This window comes from Theobroma cacao, chromosome 3 (assembly GCF_053813885.1).
Source record: "Theobroma cacao isolate CCN51 chromosome 3, ASM5381388v1, whole genome shotgun sequence".
Classification (NCBI taxonomy): domain Eukaryota; kingdom Viridiplantae; phylum Streptophyta; class Magnoliopsida; order Malvales; family Malvaceae; genus Theobroma; species Theobroma cacao.
This window is the reverse complement of record NC_142641.1, coordinates 26,234,439-26,251,517: the sequence shown is the minus strand read 5'-3', so window position 1 is coordinate 26,251,517 and position 17,079 is coordinate 26,234,439. Positions and strand designations below refer to the sequence as shown.

Sequence of the window (17,079 nt, the reverse complement as noted above, 5' to 3'; positions counted from 1 at the left end):
AATTTTGCACAACACTTTACTGCATCTACTACACCATGCCTTAGTCCGATAAAATTTTCTATTTCAATTGTTAAAGGCATGCAAAAGACATCCCCTATTAGCTACCCCTCGCATTAAAAATAAGCCATCCCATTACTCATCAGCAGCATTAATTTGCCCTCACACTTTCTCCCTCTAATTTCTTCATCAGGGAACTAGAATGGCTTTATTCTGACTTGTTATTGCCTTAATTTGTACCACCCACAATCTCTCATGGTAATATTAGCACGCATGTATACTTCGACATTCCATTCACATAACCTCATTCCCTCACTTAGCACAATAATAAAGCTCCAAAAGCAGAACACATTCACTAATTAAAAAGTTTGTAAGGAATTCTTATCTACAAACATAACTGATATCATCTACTTTTAACAACACTTTATATCACATGTTTTTAACTAAAACAAGCACCCTGCCCATAAAGAAAGAGGAAAAAGGAGTAAATAGAAGTAAAAGGTCTAAAGAGGCCAGCACCATTTAAGAATTCGATATAGCATGCTTGATGTTAAAAAGATCAAAAAAAGTCTGTAACAAAAAAATTCAATATCTTGTAGAATCCATATGTTAGATCAAAGCAAATAATACAAGTAAATCCAAATTGCTGCAAAAGACAATACCCAATTGCTAGCCTTAAGATAATGAGGCCAACTAGAGAAGAAAAGGTCTTAAAAGAATATGTAATCATAGTAATTAAGAAAGCAATAAGAAGAAAAACAAAAATGAACTGACCTTCTGCACAGACAACAAGAAGAAAAACAATGGGTCTATAAAAACTGCCATCAAGCATGAAATGACAAAAAATTGGTTCCATTGCTGAACAACTTTAGCATGAGGATTCATAACTCCGGGAACATAAGAACTCAGAAAAGACATCAATCTCCTAGCCCAACCTTTGGCATCCCCATAGAGAACATTATGGAACTGCAAACGAACAAAAATAAAGCTGCATGGTTATGATGGTATTTGGAACAAATAATTGGATGTCATAAAGACTTAATTGGTTCATGTTTCAATATCTTGTTTCTTGTATCTTCAAGCAAAAATCTCTCAGGATTACACTCTTACAAATATATGGATACAACTTATAGTACATTGGCTTAAAAAAAAAAACTTACAGTACGTTTCCTGGTCATATAAGAAAAAAAGTGGCATCATTTGTAGAAGGGGCAAAGCGACATGGAGGCAGCCAGGGGTACCTTTCTCCATAGATTTTAATAAAAATGCGACACATACATGCATATATATAAGATAATGATTTCAGAGTAAGAAAAATCTAGCGGTAATAACTTAACAGGTAAAGTCTTAAACTTTTTGTCATTAACCAAATTTGAGTACCCATTTAATAATTTTATTGTTTCTAACAATGTAAATTAAATGAAAAGGTATATTTTGATCAATCTAAATGTTATTCTTCCATTCAGCATCATACTAATAATTATAGTCACGTACGTAATTATTCGTGTTTTAGTACTTTTTCTAATTATAGATTTACAATTTTAAATGTGAATTTTTTAATATATAAAACTCAAAGTATAAGTGATTGAATTGTGTTTTTTCTTTTAATTTATAAGTGATTTAATAATATTGGAATTAATAATATAGAGTATTTCAACATTTTCTTAATTGTAACAACTCAATATGACTAAAACTCTCTTATCAAAACAGATTTGCTGAGTAAGTTTCTTTTTAAGCATTTCAAGAAAAATTTTAATTTGATTTATTTCATCTGAGAAAACTAGTAGTTGCTCAAATTAAAAAGTCGCTATTCCTAAGCAAAAAAGTAATAAGAGAAATTTCTCTTAACGATTCTCAACCAAGAAAGAAGTAAAAGGGCATTAGGAGTTTATAGTTAAATAAATTAATTTAAATAAGATTAATGTGTAATTTAATAATATCAAAATTATACAGCATAATTCAGAAATACCTTCAAATTTGATGCCTTTGTAAATTTCCTTTAGACCATTTTGAGAGAATTTTAATTTGGTTATTTAATCGAAGAAAAATTGAAATTATTAAAATTAAAAATTGGACCTTTCTAAGGAAACAAGTGATAAGAAGTCAAACTAAATGAAAACTATCTTAACCATTCTCTGCCAAGGAAAAAAGTGGAATAGAACTATAAGTTTGTAACCAATTAAAATTTAATTTTGAGAAGATTAATGTTAAGTCAATAATATTAAAAAAAATTTAGAAACTAACAATTTAGGAATATATCAAATTTGATGTCCGTTTACACCAAGAAAAATGTTTTACTAATATCTGTGCTTTTATGTGCATAATAAATAAATAAATAGAGACCATACATCATGCATAGCAGCTTTTATGACCTCTTATTCTTAATAAAGTGAGACTTTTACCCTTTAAAAAAAGCACCATTATGTATCGAATATTTTAAAGTAAGGCTGATGGGAAAACTATTAGCATATATTATAACTTTTACTGTTATAATAATCTACAAGTTTATAATACATAAAAACATTTTAGTATAAGAGATATTCATGCAAGATCCAAACCTAAGACCTTCACTCAAACCTCCACCCGCCCTACCACTTGAGCCAAACCCATATGATGACTAACTATTTTTTTCATTAATGCTCTTTGGTATATTCTAGCTATTCAGTATTTATGAAATCTTCAATTATTTATCTCAAAAAGGACACCCCATCAGTTAGAACTTTAAACTCCAACTTGAAGGTCTCATGTTTGAAATCTAGGGTGCAAGGATTGGCGTTTATGAGATGAAAGGGGATTACTTTTATTCTGTAGCCCAAAATCTAATGGATCTTCATATATACCAAAAAATATATTAGAACCCAAGGATTGAGTTTATATAGTTGTTCAGTTAATTTTTGTTATTTTTAAATATCATAATTTAAGTGGTAAAATATAACCTAATTAAAACAAAAATATAACCAAAGTAATTACCTTCTGATAATTTGATAAGTTTACAAAATAATTTCTAGATGAAAGAATTGTCTTGTCCAATAGATTAACTCAAAACTTTTGATACATTTTATTTAAAAAATATATATTGATACTTATTAAAAAGGCATAAGATCTAAAGAAGCCCTTGAATTATTTCAAGAAAATTCAAATAAGTCTTTACGCTTTAACAAGTAGAATTTTGACTAACAACAGTTAGTCAACCGTTAGTCATAAGACTTTATTTGATCCAAAATAAAAGTATAATGGTTTAAAATTATTTTATGCCACGTCGTGCCGACATTGCATGTTGACATATCATAGTGGATGATAACATGGCATAGTAATGTGGCATGATGACATGCCCACATGGCATTTTCACACTCCACATCAATACCACATCATATAAAAATGACAAGTGACATTTTGACTAATGATAGTTAGTCAATTGTTAGTCATAAGGGCCTATTTGACTCAAAAATAAAAAAATAGGACTTGATTGAATGCAATAGAAGAATAAGAGCTTATTTGAATTTTTTTGAATAGTTCAAGGGCTTTTTAAAGTATTATCTTTATTGAAAAAATTAAATACAAAATAAGAAAAAATTGTCTGCCATGTATCGATCATTTCTGTGGCTTCTACGTTTTCAATTTCACTTTGTCTCTCACTTTTTTCCCCTCTCTTTTTAAGCAAGTTGGATGAGAGTATGCTCAACATATAAGCATTGGTGTGATGCTAACCTTTTCTGAGCAACACCATGCATACTATGTTATGATTATAGATAGTCCTACTAAACCTCCCCATCACTAAAAAGGTCTTAGGCCAAAGAGCCCACCTACTGCAATAAAGTAATACCTTAAGGCATTCCCACTTCCCTTATCACCATAATGGTGTGTACTTTTAAAAATTAATAAATAACAAAATCACTACCACTCACAATGAACTGATTTTAGAGGGTGCAATTGAAGGTAGAGCTGCATTGTCTAAATGGTGGACAACACCCAAACAAGTAAAACATTTCACTAAAATCAATAATCAAACTTGTCATCGGTATAAAAGCAAAATAAACTTCTAGTAGCATGATCATAGTTTATTTCTTTCATCAGGGATATTGGAGACCCGGATAGTCTCAGCAGCAAGCAGCTGGCTTTTAAAACTTGATTAAACTTGTGAAGGCAAAAAAAATGGAGCACTTAAAACTAAAGGATGTACAACAAATATAACAGATACAATAATATCCCTGAAAAGTGGAAGTGAGAAAAATCTAGATATAAAATTGGTGTAGACCACAAACGATATTGATGGAAAAACATATCCTATTTTAAGCTACTTCATATACAAACTTCTCGAATACAGTTCTTTTCTTCTCTCTTTTGGGGGCCAGGGGGTCATTAAAGTGCAATTGCTTGATTCTTGACCAGGTTTTCTAAGAGAATATGAGTTAATGAGGAAAAGGCATCCATTTGAAATGCCCAAACTGTTGAAAACAACAAATCTCAAAATCTCATATCTTGAATAAAATGGAAAATACAGGCAGATTTATTAGCAGAGCTAAACACTAACAAATGTTTCTCACATTTTGTTAATATGCTTGAATTTTTTAGTCCTTAGGGCCAAATCCACTCAAAGATATAGTCCATCTAGAGATAGTAAAAGCGGTCGCCGGTCCTTGTACCGAGAATATAGAACTAAATGGTAAGTCTAAAAATCTTAAAAATTACTACATGAGCAGATGGTTGTTTCATACCAAAAAAAAAGGATGGACATCCCCAATCTAACAATTGCAGCACCAGAGACTATATAATGACAAGAGGTTCATGTGAAGATAACTGCAGTTTCAAACAAGCTTTTCCATACAATCAAAAGAAAAAAAGAGGTGTTTTCCATCTTGTGCACATAATCCAGTAATCATAGCATCCTTGACAGACACATAAATTATATTCACTTGTAAGAACTTCATGTTATGAGTTCCATAGGTGTGCTGACACACAAATTAGCTACTCTGAGCTAAAATCCTAGTCAAAGGACAGAAAACAGACTAGAAGACTTAAAAACAAGTTACCTCTCATGAATGAAGCTATATGCACTCCAAAGCATATAAGACAACTTAACAAGAAATAAATTGACAACCATCTATGAAAGTCAGTTGGTACCAACAACACTATTTTGAGTGGAGAAAAATACCTTGGTATCAAAGATTCCTGAAGCTTTTGAGTTTTTCTCTTGATCTGCTTTGAAATTGTAATATGTTGGGCAAGTTGTGCAGTAAGGATCATTGCACATTCCTAGTTGTCCAGACCTCAGTAAATGTTCATTTTTGCCAACATAGTTGTTATCTGACCAATCTTTTTCATCCACTCCATTAAAAGAAGGAAATTTTTCTGCCTTAGACTCCACCATTTTATGGCCTGCTACACTTTGATTTGGATGAAAAGAATTTTCAGGCTTACGGCTAATATATAGCGGACCACTCATCTGTATAAATGGTATTTTTCTTTCATTCCTCAAGGGGCCAGTATGTCCGACAAGATTAGTACTTTCATAGGACTCTATAGAGTTCATTGGGATAGAAATTGAAGCACTCTGAGTCCTAGAAAACAATGCCTGAAACTGAGAATCCTGATTATTTTCTGATGGTTGAGGATGAATATCTGACAGCATTGGAACCTCATCTTTATCATAACATGCCATGTCTCATATATTAGATCTACAAAGGAAACATAAACAGTCAGCTTAGTTAGCTGCACGTGCTGCTATATATTTAGTTTGGCTCAAAAAAAGGGGGTTGGAGGGTAGACAAAAAAATTAGCCCAGCATATTTAAAGATAAATTCAAGAGCATAAAGGAAAATAACTCTGTTCCTAGTCTTCTAGATTTAAACAATGAAGAGATCATCCAGTTAGCCAGCATCACTTTGATTTTAATTTATAAAGAGACATCATCCAGATGCTCGATTATCTATGATAAAAAAAGCAGCAGGTAAAATTACAGTGGGGCAATACTGATGGTCAATAAGTTTTTGTGCAGTCTGTTCACTGTTAGAGTCCATCAACCCAACTAAATATGTCCTGAAATAAATCTGAACTTATCATAAGGTTACAGTTTCTACTTATTCTATATAGATATTCTATTCCTTGGCACCATACCCTCTCTATTGTGGTTCACCTGCTATTTCATTTCACACAGAAACAACTACTTCCTTCCTCTTCACCCTTTTTCCCTCCTTTGATTTGACAAAGAAAGGCTTATAACCTAAACCACCAATTTGGCTGTGAAATGCATATTCACCTTTTTTATCCACAACAATTGCTACTTTTACACTCTTATTATAACCACAAAGAAGATTATTTCTCTCCTAAATCTAATGGGAAAAGACCCTTATCTCCTTAATTAGTTATCCAGGATTTAGAAATAAGTCCAAGAAACTACGATCTCTGAATAGATTTGAGCCAAACTATTTTTCTTCAAAGCATACGGCCAGACGCAAATAATAACCACCAATGATAGGAAATGAGAGAACATATAACTAGTCCTCGCCATCCTGCTATAATCTTCGTAGGTGTAGATATTTTTGACTTAATTATTTAGACATTATATCAATTATAACAAACTTTTCTCAAAATGCATTTTCCAGTATGCATACAATTGGACATCAAAGTAGGTCAGCTGCTCTGATAGAAAGGAGATTATACATAAAAGCCAAATTTAATTTCAAAGTTCATTTTTCAGAATGAACTTTCTGTAACTTGGTACTACTCCAAGAGGTACACAGCTTCTACGTTTATATAGGTGATAGAATTATATATGCGGGATTTCTCATGTTTGATCTCACAATTGCCATTAAATACACTGTGGAGAAGGAGCAGCCAGCTCAAATCTTAGCACTTCCTCTACATAATAATTTGATTACATAACCTAATTATGTAAAGTCACAAAGGTCAGGCTTAACAAGACTTTTAAGTTCTTGGCAGAAAAAATAAAACAAGACTGTTAAGCACTGATAGATTAAATCTCACATTGATTAAATTTGATCTTGAGCACTTAAATAAAACAAGGTTCTCTCCACCTATTGTCAATTGGTTTAAGGATGGATGCCTACCTCAAAAATTTAACAAAACGTTTCCTCAATATTGACTTATCAGTTGTTCCATAAATGCACTCTTTTCATATCTTTCGTGTTCAATTAACTAGAATAACAAATAATTGAAGCTGCCAAGGCTTGACATCTTCGGAGTTAAAGTTGCAAATGCTCACAATTCAATTGGGAATTAATTAAATGTCTTAATATCATGTATAAAAAAGTCTGGACCCCCCTAACCTATCAGTTTTCTTTTAAACCATGTTCTTGCTGGAGGCCCAATGCCACTGCCAGGTCTAATGAAATCTTACAAAAATCCTCTGCTTTTATAAGACAACTCCACCTGTCTCTGCTAATTTTGCTTATGATTAGCAATGCAGAATCTGTAAAGCCTTTGAATTTTGCATATCTACCTAACCCTGCTTATAAGAAATGCCATCAGCGAATGCCTTTCCCTTCTGAGCTTGCCACAAGTCCAATTGATGATACTGCTTGTTGGCATCATTTAATAACAATATTCAGTAAAAAGTAGTTGGGCCACTGCCAATTGAGGATGAAATGTGGGAAACATGTTTAAGGTGGCTTGGGCATGTGAGATAGAGGCTTGCAAATGCCACTATTAGAAGATAAGATTTGGAAGATGCTTGTGGGGAAGAAAAGAAGGGGGGTGGGGGCGGTGTGCAGAGCACATGGGAAACTATCAAAAAATATGCTTCACTCTTAATGATCAGCTAAAAATATGGTCCTATCTAAATAGAGCACAATGGCATAATGTGATCCATGCAGTCAATCTCCCATTAGGAATAATGCTTTGTATTTTTTTTTTCAACTGCTTTTTGGCATCAGTTTCTTGGATTCTATCACTTATTAAAATTACAGCACATAAACTGTCAAAGCCAGTGCTTCCCCTTCCGTCACTCCTACTTCAATAATTATCGTCACCTTGCTCCAGTATATTTAATATTAATCACACTCTGAATCCCAACGCAGTTATCACATTCTTTTACATCATTAGCAGCACCAAAACAAGTCGGTAGTTTAGCTTGTCCCTTGCAACCAGAGGGTGCATTTATTACTCATTTTGAATTCTATGTTGGCTTCACTGTGCTGATTTTAATGGTAGTAAAGTACAATGGATATCAAATATCATTACTAGGTGCGAAAAATTTTGATGGCATTATGTTAGCAAGAGGTCCCTAATCAACATGAGTCAGGTGCTTCAGTAGGATAGAATGCTCAAAGAAGTCACCATTAATCAAAAGGCACCTAAAGGCTCTCCTAAACGAGACAAACTTTGTATCTCAGAACAAGCCTCTTTAACTGCCTATGGTAAAATAAGAAAGGCCTTCGTTAAAAGTTTGAAAGCCCTCTGTAGCTTCAAGAGGACCCAACGGGTAAGATCAAAAACCTACAGGCACCTCCAAAAAAGAAGCTTAAATGAAATTATGAGTGACTAATGATATACCTGTGCTAAAAAAATATTTGCTGGTAGAGGTCAAAATATCATGGAATCACCTGGAACATTCAAATTTCAGAAAACGGAAGAAAGCTCTAAGGTTGCTTGAAGGACCATCATGCTGAACTCAGTACCCTATAAGAAAGACACCTGTTGAGAAGCAAAAGGGCATCTTTGGGTCATAAAGTTCAAAAAATTATAGTCTGAAACGAGAAAAAGAAACAATGACAACATATCCCAAGAATTTAGCACTGGTTATTTTAACTTCTAAGCTACAAAACAAGGGTTCAAAATTGAATGTTTTCAAAGAGCTATTATTTTTGAATCTTCAAGATATTCATAATCAAATTGAAATCCCCTAGAGCCTAAATTGGCATATCATTTTGTAAGTTCTGAACATTATACCATCTCTAAACTTTTTGAGGCTTTTAACTAGTAATTTTGTAAAAAGGTCTTTGGTAGAGATTGCAAATTTTGGGTGTTAGCTAAACTTATGTAGGGTTGAGAAATCAAGTAGATTTTATTAAGATAGATAGTGCATTATGCTTGCATGGTAAGCTCAAACAAAGCAAGTGAAGAAACTCCCAAAAAGATGGACTTATGGAGTTATGACACAGGCACTGCATGGCTAGACGAAACCTCTATAAATCTCAAGCCCACCATTTAGTTTCTTCACTCTTTTCCTTGGTGTCATTATCATCATTCCCTATTTTAAGCATAGAAAACATAGTTTTCAAGTATTTGTGGACAGGATTAGAGCAAGTTTTGTTCTCAGGTTCAATCCAACTCAACCCCTTCGGGTCAACATATTTTTTAAGTTTCATTCTCTACCTCACATGCTACATAAGCCTACACTTTTTGAGGCTTTTTCAGCTGACAGTTGCTATGAATTCACATTCATTCCACCCAACACTTAACATTTTCCATGAAAGAGTTAGATACAAGCATGAAACGCTCAGATCAGTATTAATATCAAGCCATATGGGATATCAATAGCCTGGGATATGGAAAGGTACGTATCTAAGAATATTGGATAAACCAATTTCAAAGTGAAGCCAATGAAAATGGGATTCAACTCATTTACCACACTAAAATAGCATTGGTCTGTCTAGTTGTCGCTTTTGCAACTTGTTTTATGCTTTTTACATCCTAATAAAAGATTACTTAAAAGCAAAAGCAAATAAGTATAAAGCAAAACCATAACTGATTAAAAATGAAAAGTTTACTAAGACCGAGCACCTATTCTAACATAATTATTCTATATTATAGCAGAAGCATGCTTTTTCTCTCCAAAACAAGAAAGGAAAATTTTAATTTTTAATTGTTAAAAAATATGACTAGTATTTTGGTTTTGCATCCAAATTAACTTATGGTTCTGAGAGAAAAAGCAAGCAGTACCTAAGTGCCAAGACTAAAAGGCAGAATGAGTTATGTTTCATGGTGCATTTCAGAGACTAACAATAGCTTAGCTTAGCATATTTCTATTCCTTTATCGCACTAATGCTTTCTCGATACAACAAAATACATGAATTAAAAACGGAAGTCCAAATCTGAGAGAGAAAGAAAAACCCGCTTAAAGCTGAATTCCCTTGTAGTAAAAGAGAGATTACACCACCCTTCACCCACCGGAACTGAGACAGGAAAAGAAAAAACCAAGAAGCACTTTGATAGTTGGAATGGCTTCTTCAACTTGACAAAAAGAAACGAAATGGAGGGAGCTGTGTGCCTGAGAAAGAGAAAGCAGAAGCGCTGACTGATGGAGAGAGAGAAGAAGAAAGACTTTGAAAAGTCAGTCTTGGAAGAAAGCGAATGGGATTGGCCCACTTGCTTGGAAAAATATTGGAAAGGAGAAGAGGGACTGAGGGAGGGCCTGGCTGGCACAAACCATGCTGTGACTTTCCTTTTTCCCTTCCTCAGCCAGCCAGCCAGCCAGCCAGCCGTTGATGCTCATTTTTCTCTTGTTTTTGCTCCACTCCCCACGCCAACTCATCCATCCATAACTAATTAAGATGGCCTCTGCTCCTCTGACAGAGAGACACATTCCCCGATTCCTTCATGATACCGCCAAGTTTTTTTTTTTTTTTAACTTATTAAAATTGACAAATATTCTTATTGATTTTTTTAATAGAAAAAAGAAGCGACTCGTTTATTGCAAATTTTTATAGTAATAGAAATGGGTATTCCAATTTTTATAAATTAAATTAAGTGATTTTTTTCTTATTTTCATATTTCATGTGAATTTTAATACATGTTGGTTGATATTTACGATAAATATTCAATCCAAAACTAAAATATTAACTTAATTTAAAATTTACATAAAGTATACATTAAATTAAAAGAAATATCTAAAAGCGCCTTCAAGTTTGGCCACATCGTGGCCCTTTTGGGTGACACGTGACGGGCTTGAATAAATAAATAAGTCATAGTCTATCACACACATATACACGTGTTCTACTTGATGTTAATGGGAGAGTTTCGGGGTTGATTTTGTGTTTATATTCTTTAAAAGTTGAACTTTCATTATTTTTGGACTGTCTTTGCATGTTTGGGCTTTTCTTCAATTTAGATGGGTCAGGATTTACAGCATTGCATCGACCTTACTCTAGTAATTTTAATAGAAAAAGAACAAAGGAAGAAGAAAATAATGGAGTTAGGGAGGGAAAAAAAAGATATTTTTTTGTTTTTTATTTAACTGATTATTGAAAACTTTTTAATATTTAAGTTTAAGTCTCTAAGATTTTTAATTTTACCTCATTAATGAGGTGATAGCATTTGATGAGCTGACAATGTATACCTTTTATACACTGTCAATACATCAAATATTAATTCAATAAATAAACACCCAAACATGTTGTCGGTATCCATATTAATGAAAGATAAAAAAAAACAAAATACACTTTTGCTTTCTTCTAACAAATGACCATAAAACAAACTAAAAAACAACAATAATAAACAAAGAACACAACCTTTACAAAACAAAGAAAAGATCAAGAAATAAAGGGAAAACACATCAACGATGCAATAACCAACAAAGCACAAGACTCACTAAAGAAAAGGCAAATCATATGCAAGAGACCAACCAAAAAAACATAAAAGGAAACACTAAATATATTAAGAACAATATCTATAACATATCTAAAAGAAAGACCCAAAAGGTGCTTCCAAGTTTAGCCACGTCGTCACCCCTTTTGGGTGACACGTGACGGGTTATGGAAGGGTCCTAAGAGGAAGATATTTATTTTTCCAAATCACACTGAATATGCTTTAAGGTTTAGCGAGGCTATCATGATTCATGACCTCCACCTTTTGTCTTCTTTAGTGGCTTTGTTGTATAGATTAAAGTAGGTGATTTTTTATTTTACATCAACACTTAATTAATTTAATTTTTGAATAAAATTGCTTTGACTTAATAATGCCAATATAGAACCACTATATAGCCCCTACTATATCTCAAAAGGAGACGAAGAAGATGATGACATGGCGTTGAATACTGATGTTGAAAGCCCAATAGAGAAGGAAATGCTAACGAGGAAAAGTCACAGCAAGTGCCAAGAGGGAGTTAAAATGATGAAGATTGTCACGACCCAAATTCCGGGTCATGACCGGCACATGGGTCCAATGGACGTAATCCACTAAACCCAAGCAAGCCTATTATTTATTTTACTTATGATTCTATTTATTATCACTAAATCCTATTTCATGACTTTGAGTCAAAATAGTGATATACATTGCCAACTCGTACTGGCATTACTCTTTTAAAATTTACATTTAAGTTCATCTATACATAACAAAATAATACTCGACCTCCAGCGGAGTGACTCAGATGGATATACAGCTACCGAATGCCGAGACACCTACCAGAAGATGTACACAGATCTACAAGGACACCTCGTCCTAATTATCGGCTACCTCGTGATCTGAAAACATGAATTTGAAAATGGTGAGTATAAACCCAGTGAGTGAACAAGGAAGGGAACAAGCAACAATTAGGAAAAATTTAAAATCATGATGCACTTGTTTCAAACAATGCAATTTAGTTCATTCCTATTTAAAACCCCTCCAAACCCCAGAGTTTTTCGCTACAGCGAGCATGAATTTCGATGCAGTGAAAACAAAGCAACAAGAGAAACATTTTTCCTCACTCAACAAAAGCCATCCTGCTAAACTAATAAAATCAACCTAACATTCATGAAAATTCTCAAAGTATAATGTGTCAAATTTTACGTACATTACAACCATAAATCATTGTCCATCAATTTGCTATATCACACACATTTACATATGTATATATATATATATATACGTATATACCCATCATCATCATCTCACCAACCCATCATCATCATCACCAGCTCATCATCATCATCATCACCAGCTCATGCGCACTCCCTACTCGCACATGGCTGGGTCATCACCGGATTATGCGCACTCCCTACTCGCACATAACCGGGTCATCCTCGGCTTATGCACACTCCCTACTCGCACATAGCCGAGTCAACATAATTACACAACATTATATTCAAGCATATATGTATATCAACATAATGCAGCCACATAGAAATCCATAATAACCACATTTCATAACATAAACCTTTTCTCAAAAGCTTGTTCCCAAGGCATTCATTTTCATGAAAAATTTCATAAAATCATTCAAACACTTTGTTCAAAACAGTCATATTCCCAAAACAATTTTGATAGGCAGTCCACTCACAATTGTCGAAAATTCGGATTCCGGGTGAACTCTGACTAATAGTCCTCAAGCGTAATTCCTTTGCCTTTTCCGGACGTCTCACCACCTTGACAAATAACAAAGTCGAGGAATTTACTATATTGTCCCTAAATTGATATAAATTAATTTAAACTACTAATGCTTGATATGTAAATGCAAAAATATGTCCGATTACCGCTTAATCACGGTATCGATTAAATTCGACCGATCACCCGATTAATCGATGATTGTGTCCAAATCACCTCCAAATTAATTCATTTCTCCTATAATACCTTAATTTACCACATACATTTAAATAAAGCCAAATTCAGCATTAGAACCCTCACAATTCATTATAGAAAAAATTTGGTCATTTGGTGTACTAGCATCGAATTTTTTTCTACATAACCGTTTCACCTTACTTCATCATTTTCCATGCCATTTTCCTTGAAATAAAAACAATCCCCCATTGATATTCAGCCCTCATGGTTCGGCCAACAAGGAACCCTAGAGAAATTGAATATTTCTTTTGTGTTTTTGTTCATAACCATGCTTAACTATCCCTAAACACTAACATAGTCTAAAATCAAATTATTCCAACAACAATTCCTCTTCCATACCCATTTTTCAGAATTGAATTCATCATGATAACTCAATATTCAACCATGGAAATCAAGAACAAAAGCATGGTTAAGCTAGGTATCAAGGAGAATTAAAGAAATTTTAACTTACCTAGCTTGTTTCCTTGATTTCTTCACTTTTTTTTTGAATTTCCACCTAGGTTTTCTTGTTTTTCCTTTTGTTCTTCCTTTTTTCTTGTTGCTGAATGTCTAGGCCGAATATGGTGAGGGAATTGGGGATTTAATGGGCTGATTTCTATAGAAAATAATAAAATAATCAAGCATGCCATGTGTCACATGCTTATTTGCCCAATTTTTAACTTTTTGACTTTTTCTTCTTAATTTTCCACCACAAATATTCTGGTATTTATCCAATCCTACCCCAATTAAAATCCCTTGGTCTTGACAAGTGCTGGGGTGAAAAATTTACCGATTTGCCCCCGAGACGAAAAAATTACGATTTTGCCCCTATACTCCGAAATGTACCGGAATCTCATTGTTTCTACTTTTCAACCTAAAATAACACTAATATTGATCAATATTAACCAAATGGGGTAAAAATTACTTAAAAAAAAAAATTTCCGTTTAGTCCTCTAGTGGTAAGATTACCATTTTGCCCTTGTGCTCTATAAATACCGAGAATCAAAATTTTTCACTGCTAAACATCATTTTATACTCCAATAATCATAATTATATTTTATATAATTATTCTTGGTCAAATGTGATCAAATCTTGGCTAAAAATCTCCATTTTATCATCAAATGGTAAAATGACCGTTTTGTCCCTAATCGGTCAATTTTCTGATGGACTCCAAACTGGACCTTGAACTCCAAATCACTATTCTAAGCCATTCTGTTGGTTTTAAAATTTTCAAATTCCTCTTAGAATTTCTATTTGAACTAGTTCAATGCTCGATTTAACTTAGTTGTACCACTCGATACAATATCGTCTTTTAATCGAGCTTGACAGGGTCTCACAAAGATAATATTGAGACAAATAGCTATCTATAACTTAACAAAAAAAAATAGCTATTTGTTACTTAACAAAAAAAAAAGATAGCTATTTGTAAAAAACTGACTTAACAAGAGCAATTAGGAACTTAGTGAGTAGGGATACAATAGGAAAAAAGATTTGGTAGTTGGTAGAGATTTGAAAGGCCACTTGAATGTGAAAATTTGAAAGGTCACTTGGATGTGAACAAAAAAGAAGCTATAAGGGGTTCAAATGAGAAAATGAAATAAAAAGTGCTTTGTTTGTCCCTGTTTTTTAATTATTTTAAGTGTTTGATAAAATTAACTAGGTACATCCATTACAATATGTATTATTGTATTCATGTGCAATGCACAAGTACATTTATAGTAGACTATAACAATGCCCTTCATAAATAAAATGATTATTATAAATATTAAAATAGTACTAAAAGCATATTTTTGTAAAAGCTAAAATTTTCTTAACCCAAAAATATAAGGTGTTTTTGGAAATAGTGCTTCAGATAATTTTAACTATTTTTAGCCAAGAGATGAGATTTTAAGACAAAAATGCCCTTAATGAGACCTCTTCATGACGCACACTCTCATTCGCGTGCATATTAGGGAAAATAAATCTGCATAGAATTTGTTCCCTTTAATTTTGTGCAAAACATCTTTTTTTTTTTGGAGAAGCTTGTGCAAAAAAAAATTATGTTGCAGGAGATGGTTTTTCTAATATTTCGAACATTACCGTAAACCAAAACTCTGTGCATATTACATGACACGTCTATTGCCGATTTTTTTATGGGTTTAGTGATTTGAATGCCATATTGATTAAGATTATGATTTAGTGTTTTGTTGTTAAATGTGCATTACTGTATTCCGTTGAAAATGGGTTTCAAATAGTAAAAAAAGGTTGATATTAAACCAAACGAGGAACCGATCGTGATGAATTTAAAGCTTTGAGAATGATGTAAAACCAAAAATCCCTAATATGATGGTGAATTGAAATGAGGAAGATGTGAAACCAAAGCATGAACTGGTCGCGCTACAGCAGGCCATACGTGACATAGTTGTGACACGTAAGGATTTAGAGTTTGTGACACACAATGGTGGAAATGTGTGACACGGCATGGTGAGAATGTCTTACATGGCATGGTGAGAATCTATGACATGGCATGGTGAGAATATGTGACACGCCATGGTGAGAATATGTGACACGATTGTGACATAGCAAGGTTAATAGTTTATGACACGCTATGGAGAGAATATGTGACACGGTAGAGTGAGAATATATGGCACGCCCTGGAGAGAATATGTGAGACTACATAGTGAGAATATGTGACATGCTAATGTGAGAATGTGACATGCCATGGTGTGAATATGTGACACATCATGGTGAGAATATGTGACATGGCAGGGTTTAGAGTTTGTGACAAGCTATGGTGGGAATGTGTGACATGGCATGGTGAGAATGTGTGACATGGCATGGTGCGAATATATGTGACATGCCATAGATGGAATATGTGACACACCATGGATGGAATATGTGACATGCCATGGCTTGAATATGTAACATGACATAAATTTAAATAGAAAAAAAGGCGGACAAATAAAGAAACTATTTGAAATTCCACGGCATGCATGTTAACTGTTGAGGTGTTTAAAAGGCCATTGCATTTTATTATATTTTCAGCATTCACAAACAGTTGTGTGAAGGAAATAAGAGAGTTTGATTCATTTGTCATTCCCAAAGGGACCAAAGTGTTCGACTTCATTTTGAGCAAAGTTAACGACATTACAGCAACAATGTCAGTTCTGTGTGAGGAAGTTAGTCAGTAGTTAATTAAAACTTTCTTCTGTTTGGTAATTTTTTGCTGGGTTGCTCTATGAAATGTTTGTGTTGTTGCCAGTGATATATTTTAATTATTTTCTTCCTAGTTTTATGGTTTTTAGGTAAATTGTGGAGAAAACTATTACATTTTTACTAACATGGTTTAGGGTCGTACCAAAATTTGTTAGGGGGTCTACATATCATGTAACAAGAATAAAAAGGTCTTCGATCTGGTGTGTAATGGGTTAACTATTTTTGGGATTTTTAGCTTTTGTCTAGCGTGTTGTGTGTAAATCGCATAGTTTCCATAATCCTTAGCGTGTCACTGGAGTGGGTATTTTAGGATAGTTCATGTAATGAATTAGTAATTATAGTTGGCGTGTCACGACATGGCTCAGCGTTGACGTGTAACAACATTTTACTTGATTTGTATCGCGTGTAACATCATAT

General features: G+C 33.5%; 1 protein-coding gene across 7 annotated transcripts in view; it reads right to left on the bottom strand.

Moving 5' to 3' along the window:
• CNBT1 (cyclic nucleotide-binding transporter 1) overlaps positions 1–10,432 on the bottom strand; it is a 37,838-nt gene extending 27,406 nt beyond the window's left edge. Inside the window, exons 1-4 of one of the 7 annotated variants that reach the window (XM_007010822.3) lie at positions 10,069–10,432; positions 8,509–8,649; positions 5,150–5,672; positions 772–963 (exon numbers count right to left, since the gene is read on the bottom strand). In XM_007010822.3, the coding sequence (XP_007010884.3) occupies positions 772–963; positions 5,150–5,656 (699 nt within the window). In that variant the 5' untranslated portion in view covers positions 5,657–5,672; positions 8,509–8,649; positions 10,069–10,432. Of the gene's footprint in view, positions 1–771; positions 964–1,157; positions 1,239–5,149; positions 5,673–8,508; positions 8,650–10,068 lie in introns of those variants that run through there. The other 6 variants (XM_007010825.3, XM_088804845.1, XM_007010821.3 and 3 more) reach the window with 6 other exon arrangements.
• Positions 10,433–17,079: the final 6,647 nt, after the last annotated feature.